At 36.0% G+C, this 17777-nt stretch overlaps 1 protein-coding gene across 10 annotated transcripts in view; it reads left to right on the forward strand.

Moving 5' to 3' along the window:
- UTRN (utrophin) overlaps nt 1–17777 on the forward strand; it is a 594041-nt gene that overhangs the window by 216460 nt on the left and 359804 nt on the right. For all 10 annotated transcript variants that reach the window (XM_073022551.1, XM_073022550.1, XM_073022552.1 and 7 more), the window contains 5 exons: nt 11544–11723; nt 14588–14716; nt 15333–15503; nt 16911–17072; nt 17499–17636. In XM_073022551.1, the coding sequence (XP_072878652.1) occupies nt 11544–11723; nt 14588–14716; nt 15333–15503; nt 16911–17072; nt 17499–17636 (780 nt within the window). The remainder of the gene's footprint in view (nt 1–11543; nt 11724–14587; nt 14717–15332; nt 15504–16910; nt 17073–17498; nt 17637–17777) is intronic.

Raw genomic sequence — 17777 nt, forward strand, 5'->3', positions numbered from 1 at the left:
TGGGCGATCTGGGTGGATACCATGACCCTCCATTTCATATTAAGTCTAGCATTTTCTTTTTTTGCATTGTTTATCCACTTCTCTGTCCTAAGAAAACATATTTTTAAAACAATGATTATATTTTATTTTGTTTATAATTTCTACTTTTAGATTAAGGGGTACCTGGATAGGTCTGTTACATGGATATATTGTGTGATGCTGAGGTTTGGGGTATGAATGATCCCATCACCCAGGTAGTGAGCATAGTACCCACTAGGTAGTTTTTCAGCTGATGCCTCCCTCTGTTTCTCTCCCCTCTGCTGGTCCCCATTGTCTGTCGTTCCCATCTTTATGGCCATGCATACCCAATGTTTAGCTCCCACTTGTAAGTGAGAACATGTGGCATTTGATTTTCCATTCCTGCATTAATTTACTTAGGATAATGGCCTCCAGCTGCATCCATGTTGCTGCAGAGGAAATTTCATTCTTTTTTATGGCTGTGTAGTATTCCATGGTGTATATGTACCACATTTTCTTTATTCAGTCCACCACTGATGGGCACCTAGTTTGATGACATGTCTTTGCTGTTGTGAATAGTGCTGATGAACATATGAGTGCATGTATCTTTTTTGTAGAACAATTTATTCTCCTTTGCATATATACCCAGTAATCAGATTTCTGGGTCAGTAATCAGAACTCTGTTTGAAGTTCTTGGAGAAATTTCTAAACTGCTTTCCACAGAGGTTGAACTAATATATATTCCCGCCAGCATATAAAAGTGTTCCTTTTTCTCTGCAACCTTGCCAACATCTGTTATTTTTTGACTTTTTAATAATAGCCATTCTGAATGGTGTGAGATGGTATCTCATTATGGTTTCAATTTGCATTTCTCTAATGTTAGTGATGTTGCACATTTTTTTCATGTGTTGTGGGCTGCTAGTATGTCTTTAGTGAAGTGTCTATTCATTTTCTTTGACCATTTTTTAATGGGATTATTTGTAAAACAGCTCATTTAATAAGATATTTTTATCTTGATTCCAAAGGCATTACATTCATGGATCATCGAGGCCTTTATAGGTATTATGTTAATGTAGTACTTAAAAACCTAATTCACCACCTTCAAAATCAATGACACATATTTACAGAGTATTTACAAAGAATTGTGCTGACTTTAATTCTTCTTCAATAACATTTCAAAACCAATAACTAACCTTTCTATTGCAAACTTACAGATATAAAGAACATAGGAATAGAATTTTAAAAAATCAATACATGAGTTTTCTTTAGCTGTATACTTTGAAATCACAGAGATTAGAAAGTTGATTTGCTGGTTCTGGCTTCTGCAGTAGGCAAATTATTTGTAGTAGACAAAGAATTGAATGGAACATGAGTGGCTCTTTTAACAAGCCATTCTGTTTTCCTAACTCTTTCCTGAGAAAGAAGCAAGTATACTAGTGGGAAGTGGTGATTATAAAGATCAATACTGTGATCATTTATAATCAATTAATACTGATGTTGATATAAAACCACAAGTATCAGTTTCACATCCTCTACAGCTCTACACATGTTTGCTGTGGGCCTTGAGGAGAACGCGCTGAGAGGCTGTGGGATGACACAACTCCTACTTACTTTGAATGCTCTATGGAGATGACAGCTGGCAGAAAGTTAAGATAGTAGACACTGGAAAGACTATTCTCAGTTTAGAAAAAAGCTCATGAACAGCGTGATCATGCCATGAGCTGTGTGAGTGTGACGGAAGTGAAGAAAGGAATGTATGATGGAAATGAACATTGCAAGTCATTGTTGTGTTGTGTATGAATGCAAAACAAAGACACCAAACTTTATTTTTGTTAAATTCAAGTTTTTCAAGGAAATATTATCTTCCTCGTGCAGTACACTTTGAAAATCATTACGTTTTTATTAATAACATAAGTAATAGAAGTTATTTGAATGAAATTTGCCTAGTGTAATGCAAAGAAAAGGAGCAAAAATCACCTATAATTAAACAATATTGTTATTTTTTTCATTTTTTGGGGCACATATCGATGTGCACATGCAAAAGCATGTATTTAAAAATAAATTTTGTTGTAACTAGCATTTATTGACCTTCTTTTAAAAACTTACATCTTTAACATTTTTCTTTACCTATACTTGTTTTTGTATAGCATATTAGAGATATGTGTAGTATTTCATTCTTAATGTTTTTATTCTCTCATTTCTCTATTTATGTCCATTTAAATTATTACCATTTTCTCTGTTATAGATACTGCTGTGATGAATATACTAAACCATAGCATGCATTCATAATTATTTCCTGAGGATAAATTCTTAACCCTAAAATTCTTGGTCAAGGGACAGGAATATATCCATTTTTAAGTCTGATACAAATTATGCAATTGTCCTTCAGAAATCGTGCACCCACCACATGAGAATGAGAATTTCTACTTGACATCATGTTTTGGTTATTTAATTAGAACATTTTTTCACTAGTTTATAAGTCTTCTATAGCTCCTTTAAAAATACTGCTTTTTCCTCTAATTCTGACCATTTTTTTCAATCACCAAATTGGTCTTTTAATTTGGAACTTTTTATCTGTTCTGATTATCAATGCTTAGTGAGTTGTGTTTGATTGCAAAAAAAAATTGTTTTATTACTATAGCTTCCTTTTTTGTTTTTTTAAGCTTTTTTCTTTGGAAAAAAAGTAAGCCCTTCTGAATATTTTTTTAATCAACAAAATCCATCTTTTTCTTCATTATTTCTGCCTTTAGTGCTTAGAAAGACCGCCTCTACTCCAGGTACATTTAATTATTTACTTATTTTTTTCCACTAGCTCTTTTTTTTTTTTTTTTAATTGTTATACTTTAAGTTCTGGGATACATGTGCGGAACATGCAGGTTTGTTACATAGGTATACATGTGCCATGGTCGTTTGCTGCACTCATCAACCCGTCATCTACATTAGGTATTTCTCCTAATGCTATCCCTCCCCTAACCCCCCACCCCCTGACAGGCCCCAGTGTGTGACGTTCACCTCCCTGTGTCCATGTGTTGTCATTGTTCAACTCCCACTTATGAGTGAGAACATGTGGTGTTTGGTTTTCTGTTCCTGTGTTAGTTTGCTGAGAATGATGGTTTCCAACTTCATCCAGGTTCCTGCAAAGGTCATGAACTCACATTTTTAATGGCTACATAATGGCTACATAGTATCCTGTGGTATATATGTGCCACATTTTCTTTATCCAGTCTAACATTGATGGGCATTTGTGTTGGTTCCAAGTCTTTGCTATTGTGAGTAGTGCTGCAATAAACATACGTGTGCATGTCCTTAGAGTAGTATGATTTATAATCCTTCGGGTATATACCCAGTAATGGGATTTCTGGGTCAAGTGATATTTCTGGTTCTAGATCCTTGAGGGATCACCACACTGTCTCCCACAATGGTTGAACTAATTTACACTTCCACCAACAGTGTAAAAGCATTCCTATTTCTCCATATCCTCTCCAGCATCTGTTGTTTCCTGACTTTTTAATGATCACCATTCTACCTGGCATGAGATGGTATCTCATTGTGGTTTTGATTTGCACTTCTCTGATGAGCAGTGATGATGAGCTTTTTTTCATATGTTTGTTGGCCACATAAATGTCTTCTTTTGAGAAGTGCCTGTTCATATCCTTCACCTACTTTTTGATGGAGTTGTTTGTTTTTTTCTTGTAAATTTGTTGAAGTTTCTCGTACATTCTGGATATTAGCCGTTTGTCAGATGGGTAGATTGCGAAAACATTCTCCCATTCTCTAGGTTGCTTGTTCACTATGATGGTACTTTCTTTTGCTCTGCAAAAGCTCTTTAGTTTATAGATCTTATTTGTCAATTTTGGCTTTTGTTGCCTTTGCTTTTGGTGTTTTAATCATGAAGTCTTTGCCCATGCCAGTGTCCTGAATGGTGTTGCCCTTTAAGTCTTTAATCCTTCTTGAGTTAATTTTTGTATAAGGTGTAAGGAAGGGGTCCAGTTTCAGTTTTCTCCTTATGGTCAGCCTGTTTTCCCAACGTCCTTTATTAAATAGGGAATCCTTTCCCCATTGCTTGTTTTTGTCAGGTTTGTCAAAGATCAGTGAGTTATAGATGTGTGGTGTTATTTCTGAGGCTTCTGTTCTGTTCCATTGGTCTATATATCTGTTTTGTTACCAGTACCATGCTGTTTTGGTTACTGTAGCCTGATAGTGTAGTTTGAAGTCAGGTAGCGTGATGCCTCCAGCTTTGTTCTTTTTGCTTAGAATTGTCTTGGTTATATGGGATCTTTTTAGTTCCATATGAAATTTAAAGTAGTTGGTTTCTAATTCTGTGAAGAAATTCGATGGTAGCTTGATGAGAATAGCATTGAATCTAAAAATTACTTTGGGCAGTATGGCCATTTTCACGATATTGATTCTTCCTATCCATTAGCATGGAATGTTTTTCCATTTGTTTGTGTCCTCTCTTATTTCTTTGAGCAGTGGTTTGTAGTTCTCCTTGAAGAGGTCCTTCACATCCCTTGTAAGTTGGATTCCTAGCTATATAATTCTCTTTGTATCAATTGTGAATGGGAGTTCACTCATGATTTGGCTTCCTGTTTATCTATTATTGGTGTATAGGAATGCTTGTGATTTTTGCACATTGATTTTGTATCCTGAGACTTTGCTGAAATTGGTTATCAACTTAAGGAGTTTTTGGGCTGAGACAATGGGGTTTTCTAAATATACAATCATGTCATCTGCAAACCAATACAATTTGACTTTTTCTCTTCCTGTTTGAACACCCTTTATTTCTTTCCCTTGCCTGATTGCCCTGGCCAGAACTTCCAATACTGTGTAAATAGGAGTGGTGAGAGAGGGCATCTTTGTCTTGTGCCGGTTTTCAAAAGGAATGCTTTCAGCTTTTGCCCATTCAATATGATATTGGCTGTGGGTTTGTCATAAATAGCTCTTACTATTTTGAGATATGTTCAATCAATACCTAGTTTACTGGGTGTTTTTTAGCATTAAGGGGTGTTGAATTTTATTGAAGGCCTTTTCTGCATCTATTGAGATAATCATGTGGTTTGTGTCATTGGTTCTGCTTATGTGATGGATTACATTTATTGATTTGCATGTGGATTACGTTTATTGATTTGCATTGAACTAACCTTGCATACCAGAGATGAAGCCAAATTGATCGTGGTGGATATGCTTTTTGATATGCTGCTGGATTTGGTTTGCCAGTACGTTATTGAGGATTATCGCATTGATGTTCATCAGGGATACTGGCCTGAAATTTTCTGTTTTTCTGTGGTGTCTCTGCCAGGTTTTGGTATCAAGATGATGCTGGCCTCATAAAATGAGTCAGGGAGGAGTCCCTCTTTTTCTATTGTTTGGAATAGTTTCAGAGGGAATGGTACCAGCTCCTCTTAGTACCTCTGGTAGAATTCAGCTGTGAATCCATCTGATCCTGGGCTTTTGTTGGTTGGTAGGCTATTAGTTACTGCCTCAATTTCAGAACTTGTTGTTTGTCTATTCAAGGATTCAAATTCTTCCTGGTTTAGTCTTGTGAGGGTGTATGTGTCCAGGAATTTATCTATTTCTTCTACATTTTCTAGTTCATTTGTATAGAGGTGCTTATAGAATTCTGTGATGGTAGTTTTTATTTCTGTGGGATCATAGGTGATATCCCCTTTATCTTTTTTTGTGTGTGTGTCTATTTGATTCTTCTCTCTTTTCTTCTTTATTATCTGGCTAATGGCTTATCTATTTTGTTAATCTTTCCAAAAAACCAGCTCCTGGGTTCATTGATTTTTTTGAAGGGTTTTTTGTGTCTCTATCTCCTTCAGTTCTGCTCTGCTCTTACTTATTTCTTGTCTTCTGCTAGCTTTTGAATTTGTTTGCTCTTGCTTCTCTACTTCTTTTAATTGCGATATTAGGGTGTTGATTTTAGATCTTTCTAGCTTTCTCCTGTGGGCAGTTAGTGCTATAAATTTCCCTCTAAACACTGCTTTAGCTGTGTCCCAGAGATTCTGTTATGTTGTGTCTTTGTTCCCATTGGTTTCAAGGAACTTATTTATTGTTGCCTTAATCTTGTTATTTACCCAGAAGTTATTCAGGAGCAGGTTGTGCAGTTTCCATGCTGTTGTGCAGTTTTGAATGAGTTTCTTAATCCTGAGTTCTAATTTGATTGTGCTGTGGTCTGAGAGACTGTTTGTGATGATTTCTGTTCTTTTGCATTTGCTGAGGAGTGTTTTACTTCCAATTATGTGGTCAATTTTAGGATAAGTGTGATGTGGTTCTGAGAAGAATGTATATTCTGTTGATTTGGGGTGGAGAGTTCTGTAGATGTCTATTAGGTCCACTTGGTCCAGAGCTGAGTTCAAATTCTGAATATCCTTTTTAATTTTCTGTCTCACTGATCTATCTAATATTGACGGTGGGGTGTTAACATTTCCCATTATTATTGTGTGGAAGTCTAAGTCTCTTTGTAGGTCTCTAAGAACTTGCTTTATGAATCTGGGTGCTCCTGTATTGGGTGCATATATATTTAGGATAGCTCTTCTTGTTGCATTGATTCCTTTACCATTATGTACTGCCCTTCTTTGTCTTTTTTGATCTTTGTTGGTTTAAAGTCTGTTTTATTAGAGACTAGGATTGCAAGCCCTGCATTTTTTTTTTTTTTTTTTTTTTTTTTTTTTTTTTTTTTTTGCTTTCCATTTGTTTGGTAAATATTCCTCCATCCCTTTATTTTGAGTCTATGTGTATCTTTGCACAAGAGATGGGTCTCCTGAATACAGCACACTGATGGGTCTTGGCTCTTTACCAGTTTGCCCCTCTGTATCTTTTAATTGGTGCATTTAGCCCATTTACATTTAAGGTTAATGTTGTTATGTATGAATTTGATCCTGTCATTATGATGTTAGCTGGTTATTTTGCCCATTAGTTGATGCAGTTTCTTCATAATGTCCATGGTCTTTACATTTTGGTATGTTTTTGCAGTGGCTGGTACTTGTTTTTCATTTCCGTATTTAGCGCTTCCTTCAGGAGTTCTTATGAGGCAGGTCTGGTGGTGACAAAATATTTCAGCATTTGCTTGTCTGTAAAGGATTTTATTTCTCCTTTGCTTATGAAGCTTAGTTCAGCTGGATATGAAATTCTGGGTTGAAAATTCTTTTCTTTAAGGATGTTGAATGTTGGCCCCCATTCTCTTCTGGCTTGTAGGTTTTCTGCAAAGACATCTGCTGTGATTTTGATGGGCTTCTCTTTGTGAGTAACCTGACCTTTCTCTCTGGCTGCCCTTAACATTTTTTCCTTCATTTCAACTTTGGTAAGTCTGATGATTGTGTGTCTTGGAGTTGCTCTTCTCAAGGAGTATCTTTGTGGTGTTTTCTGTATTTCCTGAAGTTGATTGTTGGCCTATCTTGCTAGGTTGGGGAAGTTCTCCTGGATAATATCTTGAAGTGTGTTTTCCAGCTTGGTTCCATTCTCCTTGTCACTTTTGGGTACACCAATCAAATGTAGGTTTAGTCTTTTCACATAGTCTCATATTTTTTGGAGGCTTTGTTTGTTCATTTTCATTCTTTTTTCTCTAATCTTATCTTCACACTTCATTTTATTAAGTTGGTCTTCAATCTCTGATGTCCTTTCTTCCCACTTGATTGATTCAGCTATTGATACTTGTGTATGCTTCACAAAGTTCTCATGCTGTGTTTTTCAGCTTCATCAGGTCATTTATATTCTTCTCTAAATTGGTTATTCTAGTTAACAGTTTCTGTAGCCTTTTATCAAGGTTCTTAACTTTTTTGCATTGGGTTAGAACATGTTCCTTTAGCTTGGAGGAGTTTGTTATTACCTACTTTCTGAAGCCTACTTCTGTCAGTTCATCAAACTCATTCTCCATCCAGTTTTGTTCCCTTCCTGGCAAGAAGTTCTGATTCCTTGCAGAAGGAGCGGCACCCTGGTTTTTGGAATTTTCAGCATTTTTGAGCTGGTTTTTCTTCATCTTTGTGGATTTATCTACCTTTGATCTTTGATGTTGGTGACCTTTGAATGGGGTTTTTGCATGGCCATTCTTTTTGTTGATGCTGATGTTGTTGATTTCTGTTTGTTAGTTTTCCTTCTAACAGTCAGGTCCCTCCATTGCAGGTCTGCTGAACTTTACTGGAGGTCCACTCCAGACCCTGTTTTCCTGGGTATCAGCAGTGGAAGCTGCAGAACAGCAAAGATTGCTCCCTGCTCCTTCATCTGGAAGCTTCATTCCAGAAGAGTACTGGCCAGATACCAGCTGGAGCTCTCCTGTATTAGGTGTCTGTCGACCCCTGCTGGGCAGTGTCTCCCAGTCAGGAGGCACGGGAGTCAGGGACCCACTTGAGGAGGCAATCTGTCCCTTAGCAGAGCTCAAGTGCTATGCTAGGAGATCTTCTGCTCTCTTCAGAGCCAGCAGGCAGGAACATTTAAGTCTGCTGAAGCTGTGCCCACAGCTGCCCTTTCCCCCAGGTGCTCTGTCCCAGGGAAATGGGAATTTTATCTATAAGCCCTGGCTGGTGCTGCTGCCCTTCTTTCAGAGATGCCCTGCCCAGAGAGTAGGAATCTAGGGAGACAGTCTGGCTACAGCAGCTTTTCTGAGCTGTGGTGAGTTCTGCCCAGTTTGAACTTTCTGGAGGCTTTGTTTACACTGTGAGGGGAAGACTGCCTACTCAAGCCTCAGTAATGGTGGATGTCCCTCTCCCCACCAAGCTCCAGCATTCCAAGTTGACTTCAGACTGCTGTGCTGGCAGCAAGAATTTCCGGCCATTGGATCTTAGCTTGCTGGGCTCCATGGGGGTGGGATCTGCTGAGCTAGACCGCTCGGCTCCCTGGCTTCAGTCTCCTTTCCCGGGGCATGAATGGTTCTGTCTTGCTGGTGTACCAGGTGCCACTGGGGTATGAAAAAAAAAACTCCTGCTGCTAGCTCAGTGTCTCCCCAATCGGCCACCTAGTTTTGTGCTTGAAACCCAGGGCCCTGGTGGTGTAGGCACCTGAGGGAATCTCTGGGTCTGTGGGTTGCAGAGACCTTGGGAAAAGTGTAATATCTTGGCTGGATAGCACCGTCCCTCACAGCACAGTCCCTCATGGCTTCCCTTGGCCAGGGGAGGGAGTTCCCCAACCCCTTGAGCTTCCCTGATGTGCTTCCATGGGCTGAACCCACTGTCTAACCAGTTCCAGTGAGATGAACCAAGTACCTCAGTTGGAAATGCAGAAATCACTTGCGTTCTGTGGTGGTCTTGCTGGGAGCTGCAGACTGGAGCTGTTCCTATTTGGCTATCTTGCCAGCTACTTCCTCTACTAGCTCTTTCATAGTTTCATCTTTTTATCTTTAATGCATTAGTCTTTCTGGAATTTAGGGAATTTATGGTATATTTCATGAGGTAAGGCTCTAACCTTCTTTCCAAAAGGATAACCAATTATCTCAGCAGTATTGGTTGCGTAATTAACCTTGTCCCCACGGATTTGACATGCTAAGTTCATATATTCTTATTTTCCTGTTGCCTTTCATTGTTTTCTGCTCCACTGATCTGACCCTGTGAAATGTACCAGTGTTTAGAGTGTTTAGCCATGTTTTATAGTAAATTTTAACTACAGTTAATGGATTCCCTCTCTTTATGCTTCATTTTTGGTAGGTATCTTATATGAACTTTAGAAGTTTTATTGTTAAATTCTTAAATTCTACTGGAAATTTTGATTTGAATTGCCTTAAATTCATACACTTGTTTAGTGCAGAATTGCTATGTTTGTTATATTAATTCTATTTGGTAACATACATATCTCATTTTTCTCCCAAATTCTTTCACATTCCTACATAATATTTTGATTTTTTTCTTTACAAATATTATTCATGTATGCACAGTTTATTCCTACATATCTATTTTTATTGCTTTGTAAAAATATGCTTTTCCTTTTTTTACAGAGTGCTTATTGTTGGTACATAGGTGATACTGATTTTATATACTTAATTTTTAAACATCCATGGTCCTGTACTTATAAATTCAATTCGTTTTCAGCTGATTCTCATAGCTTTTTTAAGTAAAGACTGAAAACAATGAAAAATTTGTTTCTTTTGGAATAATATGCTTTTAAGTTTCCATTTAATCTTATTTCGGAATTGAAATAATGATGATATATACAAGACATAAATTCACAGCACGTTCTCTTCATTAGAGTTAATCAAATGAAAAATCAGTATGTATTAATAACATAACCACCATCTTTTTATCATTGTCTTTTCAGATTTAAGGAACATGCAGATTTCACAGCATTTTGATGTATTTGCACTTAAAGATTATGTAAAGTTATTTTCAATGCAAAACTTAAATAATATTTTCATTTCTGAATGAAATGGAAATAACTTATTCCATAACTTAAATATCACTATTTTCAATGTAATCTTTTTTACTATAAAAAAGGATGTGTACTATTTAGATGTAATTACTTGTAGTTCTTTTTTTTTATAGTTCTTAAATGCTATTCTAGTCAATCAGTATATACCCACTGAAGAAATGAAAGGTTCTTATTAATAATTGCTGAGAGCATGGATATTGGGTATCCTTTATTCCCCCACCCCCTCCACTAGAGAAGAACTTTGGAAAGTAGTATTTTAGTTCCTTCATAAATATACCAGTAATTGACATGGCCAAGTGAATGTTTAAACCTGGACTCACTTGTGATTTTGTAATTGGTATGCTTCCCAAGGTGTGATTTAATGTATAAATATAAACTTGAGTTCCTTAAAATTATTGGTTTAAATGTTGATTTAAAAAATGATCATTAATAGTAGCAGTAGGTTAGATACATGCTTATGCTTTTTGACTGAAAGAGCTTCGTAGTTTTAATTGTGGAACTCATGCTCTCTCTATAATTCTGTGACTATACACTTTGCCTGGTGAAACTTATGAATGTGCCAATCTCTTTATCATCATACTATCCAGAGTATTATCTTTGCACTTATGACAGTTGTAAGACCAAAGCTTAGACTTGCTGTTCTCTTGTGAATTGCTTATATGAAATGTTTTTTTGTAATGTTTATTTGAGATATTATATGTGAAATCAGCCAGCTATAAAATATTACCCTTGTAAGTACCTATAGTACACATCAATAGTTTCCTTTGGTAATCTAGGAGATAAATTCATTGTGAATTTTTTTAAGTTGTGAGTTCTAGGATCCTTCTGCTTTGCCAGCTTGTAGTTACTGAAAATGAAATTGTGCCTTTACATTTAGAGTGATGATGAAGGTAATTGGCATTCATATGTAATAAATGGATTTATATTTAAATAAATGAAATAATTGCTTTCCCACAACTGAGTGTATTAACACTCATTGGTATTTGCTGAATTACACATTTTGTTTTTCATTTGGAACTTAAAAATTCTCATTATGTTAATAAGTTTAGGAATTTTGTAAACTTTGTCAGTGTAAATTAGGGAGTCATGGACTACTTTGTATATGTGGCGGAAAAGTTTTTAATAATTTAAGGTTGTATACACTTTTATAATATTCTGAAGGATCAAGTATTTGATTTTTTTTTATTTTCTAGAATGTTCTGAAGGATCTGGAAAAGAGAAAAGTTGATTTAAATATCATCACAGAGAGTAGTGCTGCCCTGCAAAACTTGATTGAGGGCAGCGAGCCTATTTTAGAAGAGAGGCTCTGCGTCCTTAACGCTGGGTGGAGCCGAGTTCGTACCTGGACTGAAGATTGGTGCAATACCTTGATGGTATGTCTCAGGAAAAAATTAATGATGAAATCTCCTCTCTTCTAGTTATTTTTTAAATGAATACAACTTTGATTAAATTTCAAGTCCTATTTACTGTGTGTCACAGTAATATTTTGCTTGTGAATTAATTTCATTAGACTAGGTTTTGTTTTTTCTTTGAAAAGGTAATAATTAGAAATAATTTACAATGTTTCTAAAATATTCATGATCTACATGGAGTGAGGTACTTTCATATTTTAGTAAATGCACCTTGTTTCATTTTAATGATTTCATATTGTATTTAATTTTCATACTATCAGAAGCTATTTTTATATATAATCTTTATAGTGTTTGAATAATGGCATACTGGTTAAGAGCACAGGCTCTAGCATCTGATGGCCTATGTAAATTTTTTCACTACTAGCTCGGTAACATTGGTCAAGTTACTTAAACATTCTCTAAACCTCAATTGTTTAATTTGTAAAATGGACATTATTATATCTGTTTCATACAGTTTTGCAATGATTAATTATGAGCCTTAAACATGTAGTGCTCTTAAATAACCAATTAAATCACCAAAACAACCAATTTTAGATTTTGCTATAATTATAATTATTAAATATTGTATATGTGTTAGTCTTTGGTTATGCCACTACTCTGTAAATTATCTCATGGAAATAGTTATCATTTAATTTTTATAGTGGTTTTACGTTCCTATGATACTAACTGTGAATATATGGCCACCCCACCCTCCCCTGCTGAGGAAGACGTTATCATTTATATATATATTTTTTAATTCTGAAATTCTAATAAAATATATATAATTAAAAATATATATTTTTTTAATTCTGAAATACCTGAGATAGGACTTTTATCAAATTTATAGAATTACTAGGTAATGGATAGAGACAACAAGCATACATTATTGTGTGTTTGAATATTTATTTAAATTCATCAGGATGTGTAGGGCAGTGAAGAGCATGGACTTTGCTCTTGATATCTAACAGATTTATATCCACAGTCCATGACTTATTAGCTGTTTAACCTTAGCTAAGTTACTTAATGTTACTAAGCTGAAATTTCCATATATAGAGAATGAGAACAAAAGTATATACCTAACAGAGAATATAATAGTGAATATGAGATTCTTGGCTCATAGAATATGCTCATTAAATATTTTATATATTAATTTTTAATTACTATAATTACTAGCTTTATTTCACATTCTCATGGCCCTGATTTCTGTATTCTTCTGTCTATACCTTTCAAACTCTCCATTCAAGCAGTATCTTTCTAACGCTGTTAGAACATTTGATTTACCTGCTTGAAAGAGGTAAACAAGTCTGGTACTCATCAGTTCTTCCTACTTAGGATCCAGATCACTGTTGATATTTTCTCATATCATTTATTAGTTCACATTTTCTTTTTTTTAATGTTTATTTTAAATGCAGGGGCACAAGTGCAAGTTTGTTTTCTTTTATTTTTATGTCTCTTTTTGTTCACTTTTTTTTTTTTTTTTTGAGGCTGGCTGTCACTCTGTCACCCATGCTGGAATGCAGTGGTATGATCACAGGTCACTGCAACCTCGACCTCCCCAGGCTCAGGTGATCCTTCCACCTCAGCCTTGCGAGTAGGTGGGACTACAGGCATGCGCCACCACACCTGGCTAATTTTTGTATTTGTTTTTAGAGATGGGGTTTCACCATGTTGTCCAGGCTGGTCTTGAATTCTTGAGGTCAAGTGATCCTCCCATCGGGACCTCTCAAAGTACTGGATTACAGGCATGAGCCACCACACCCAGCCTACATTTTCTTTTTTCAACTATTTTTCATATTATAGATTAATAATTTCTTTCTTTGTAAAAACTTTTACTGTCTAAGCATTTTCCAGTTTCTTTTATCCCACAACATACAATTGCTAAATGTTAATTTCATCATAAGCCTCCTTACCCTTTTCGGTCACACTCTAACTTCTTGCCTTAGATTAACTGCTTTTCTCAGTCATAATCTGCTTAACTGTTGCTTCTGTTTTCAAATCTGTTCTGTCAAGCACGTTTCATGTCCTGCTTCAGGACATCTTGCTGTGGTCTATGCCAGATGTAATATTAAGGGCTGGTGATATAGAGGTAAGGAGACAAAAGCACTGTCCTTTAAGCAGAGCATACAGCATCTTTTTTTCAATTCATATTTTCATCATTTTAAAAAATTATTCAGTAAGTGAGTGTTTAAAAAATATGGGCCAGGTGCGGGTGCACACCTGTCATCCCAGCACTTTGGGAGGCTGAGGTGGGTGGATCACGAGGTCAAGAGATCAAGACAATCCTGGCCAACACAGTGAAACCCTGTCTCTACTAAAAATATAAAAATTAGCAGGGGGTGGTGGTGCACACCTGCAGTCCCAGCTATTCAGGAGGCTGAGGCAGGAGAATCGCTTGAACCCGGGAGGCGGAGATTGCAATGAGTCAAGATTGCCCAGATCGCACCACTGTACTGCAGCCTGGCAACAGAGCAAGATTCCATCTTTAAAAAAAAAAAAAAAAAAAAAAAAAAAGATTGAGGAGGGCAAATCAGATCAGTTGTAATATAAGAATGAGGAATAAGAGAGGAACTTGCATTGAAATTGAAAAAAAAACTTTCAACTTTTATTCTACTTCAACTTTTTATTGTGCTGTCTAAATCAGATAAATTTAAGAAGTGTTAAGCAGCATAGATGTGCATTTTTAGGAATGAGATTTATTCACTGAAGAAGAGCTCTGCAGGAAGGTGAAAGTTTTTCTTTAAATTCATGATACAGTTTGCTCTTTGAAGGTCTTTTAAATCTCTTTTAAGATTATCATCTTAAATATTTCATATGGTTATGTAAGCATTTTATTAATTCCTTTGTAGAACCATCAGAACCAGCTAGAAATATTTGATGGAAATGTGGCCCACATAAGTACCTGGCTGTATCAAGCTGAAGCTCTATTGGATGAAATTGAAAAGAAACCAGCAAGTAAACGGGAAGAAATTGTGAAGGTGGCAAACATAGAGACATCAGTAACACTTTTGGGGTGGAATGTTTTGTTGTCATGTTTTCTCTTGTGGAATGCTCTAGGTTACTTATGCTCTTATTCCTCCCAAGCGTTAGATTCATTAACATTTATTTTGATGGAAGAAACTGAGACAATAAGAGACAAACTCAATAAGAGACAAACTTGAATTGAAATCGAAAGACTAGTAAGAGACTTCAGCACAATCAACAAGAGTAAAAGCTATGCACATAAGATGCCAATGAGTCTTGCTTACTTCGGCATTCTCCACTGAGTGCTCCTTACTTCTGTATTCTCCAGTGACTCTTACTTACTTTTGTATTCTCCAATGAGTCTGTCTTACTTCTGTACTCTCCAATATGTCTTACATACTTCTATATTCTCCAGCAAGTCTTACCTCTGTATTCTCCAATGAGAGTTGCTTACCTCTGTGTTCTCCAGTGAGCCCTATGTGAACAGCTCTTGCCTGGTTGATTATGCTGAAATCTCTTACTGGGGATCCCAGATATTTATTTAAACTACCTTTCATTCTGTAAAAACATCACACTCATGTTTGGGTTTGATTTTTCCCATGAGATAATTTTGTGTTTTCTTATAATTAGCGTTTAGTATCTGAGCTGGATGATGCCAACCTCCAGGTTGAAAATGTCCGCGATCAAGCCCTTATTTTGATGAATGCCCGTGGAAGCTCAAGCAGGGAGCTTGTAGAACCAAAGTTAGCTGAGCTGAATAGGAACTTTGAAAAGGTGTCCCAACATATCAAAAGTGCCAAAGTGAGTAATTATGTTTTTAGAGTAAACCATTTTTCCTATGAGTATGTATCTAAATGATAGTCATACAGTATATACATAAACAATTTTTATTTTATTATTTTAATTTTATTGTTTTTTCGCTCTGTCACCCAGGCTGGAGTGCAGTGGCATGATCTCACTGTAACCCCCGCCTTCTAGGCACAAGCTATTCTCCTGCCTCAGCCTCCCACGTAGCTGGGATTACAGGCGCCTGCCACCACGCCCAGCTAATTTTTGTATTTTTTTTTTAGGAGAGATGAGGTTTCACCAACTTGGCCAGGCTGGTCTCGAGCTGCTGACCTCAAGTGATCTACCTGCCTTGGCCTCCCAAAATGCTGGGATTACAGGCGTGAGTCACTGCACCTGGCCAACGATTTTTAAATTAAAATATTTTCGATCACTTTTTCTTTGAATGGAATTTGTCCTTTTTTTTTTTGTGATTGTGCATATGAAGGAGAGAAAACAAGCAATTAGTATTGAAGAAAATAACCTATTTGAGAAAAGGTTTCAAAGACTCAATCAAAGGTTTGAATTGGTTATGAAATGATTAAACTAATTCCCAAGCTAGGGATAAATATTAAACCCTTTATTTTTTGGTCATACTCTATATATATGTTCACACTGCACACACCACAGAACTTGTTTTTTGTGTTTTACATGATGACAAATCTAAAAGTTAGATAATTTTACAATTTAAACCTAAGGTAGGAAAGTACTACCTAATTTTATAAATTTAAAAAAGAGCTTTATACATTTAATTAAGAGGGTAATAAATAGGAGCTTTATGAGAGAGTGCTAGTTTTCCCACACTTAGCCAACCTCAGAAGGTATTTATCTGCATTTACTTTTATTAAAAATGTTTTATTGAGTTTTAGTTAAATATAAAATTTTTCTATGTAGATGTTATCTGAAAAGACGACATTGAGAAATATGCACTTCTTTGACGTTTGTGTATGAAAATTCAAGGGGAATTCTACTGAGGAAACTTAACTGGGAGACATTCTGTGAGGTGTCCCTGCCCTAGGGGGCTGGGTGGCTGTTCTTCCTTTCTGAAGCCATGGTAAAGATGGTTTCTGGATCATGGCCATAGTTTCCTACTATGCTCGCATGTGGTCTCCAGATCCACGCCACAACACTCTGGGCAGCCACAATGAATTGCAACACTACATCACATCCCTGGCTAGAGTTTGAAGAAAATGGGTAATTCAGAAAAGTCTAAACTGGTAAAATCGTTGCCATATAAATGAATGAAACCAATGTTATTTGAGCTGAATAGGAAAGTCAATTAAAAAAAAAATGCTAGTTTCTCTCTTGACATACCATCTCTCTGATTAGTGATGGAAAGTCAAATTAAAAATCTATTTTCAGAGAATTCTTTTCCTTCTACAGTTGCTAATTGCTCAGGAACCATTATCATACCGATGTTTGGTCACCACTGAAACATTTGAAACTGGTGTGCCTTTCTCTGACTTGGAAAAATTAGAAAATGACATAGAAAATATGTTAAAAGTTGTGGAAAAACACTTGGAATCCAGTGATGAAGATGAAAAGGTTGGTTCAAGGAGATTTCAAAACCATGGTGTTCTCATTTTTCTTCTCTATTAATTTTATTTTTACATCAATGATGTTTACCCATATAATCTGTCAAACATGATGAAACAGATTCAAATGTGATTTTTTGATGTGTGTTGATGTAAGAGTCACATGATTCATGTACTGAAAAAGAAAATAGACACACTTTCTGAACTAAACATAATTCTTAGTATTATCTAATGTTTGCTAAACTCTCTTTGAGATATTTTATCTTCAAATATAAAATATTTTTAAACAATATAAATTTTTTGATCGTTCAGGTTAACATATCTTGACTTACACTATACGAAGTAGGTTGGTTTTCCTCTTTAGGAGCTGCTAGGAAGTGACCTTAAGCACTTTTCTTTTGAGTCATTTTTTTTTTTTTTCCTTTTAAACATTTAGATGGATGAGGAGAGAGCCCAGGTTGAGGAAGTTCTACAAAGAGGAGAAGAAATGTTACATCAACCTATGGAAGATAATAAAAAAGAAAAGATCCGTTTGCAGTTATTACTTTTGCATACAAGATACAACAAAATTAAGGTATTATGACTGGAGAGTCTCTGTTGCATTTAAATACCTTACTTAACTCTTGCCATTCAGATGTGTGATGCTGCATCACAGATGCTTTAAAACACACCAGCTGGAATATCATCTCCTCCTCTAGTGTGTGTTACTAGACGT

Source organism: Chlorocebus sabaeus, chromosome 13, assembly GCF_047675955.1.
Source record: "Chlorocebus sabaeus isolate Y175 chromosome 13, mChlSab1.0.hap1, whole genome shotgun sequence".
Lineage (NCBI taxonomy): Eukaryota > Metazoa > Chordata > Mammalia > Primates > Cercopithecidae > Chlorocebus > Chlorocebus sabaeus.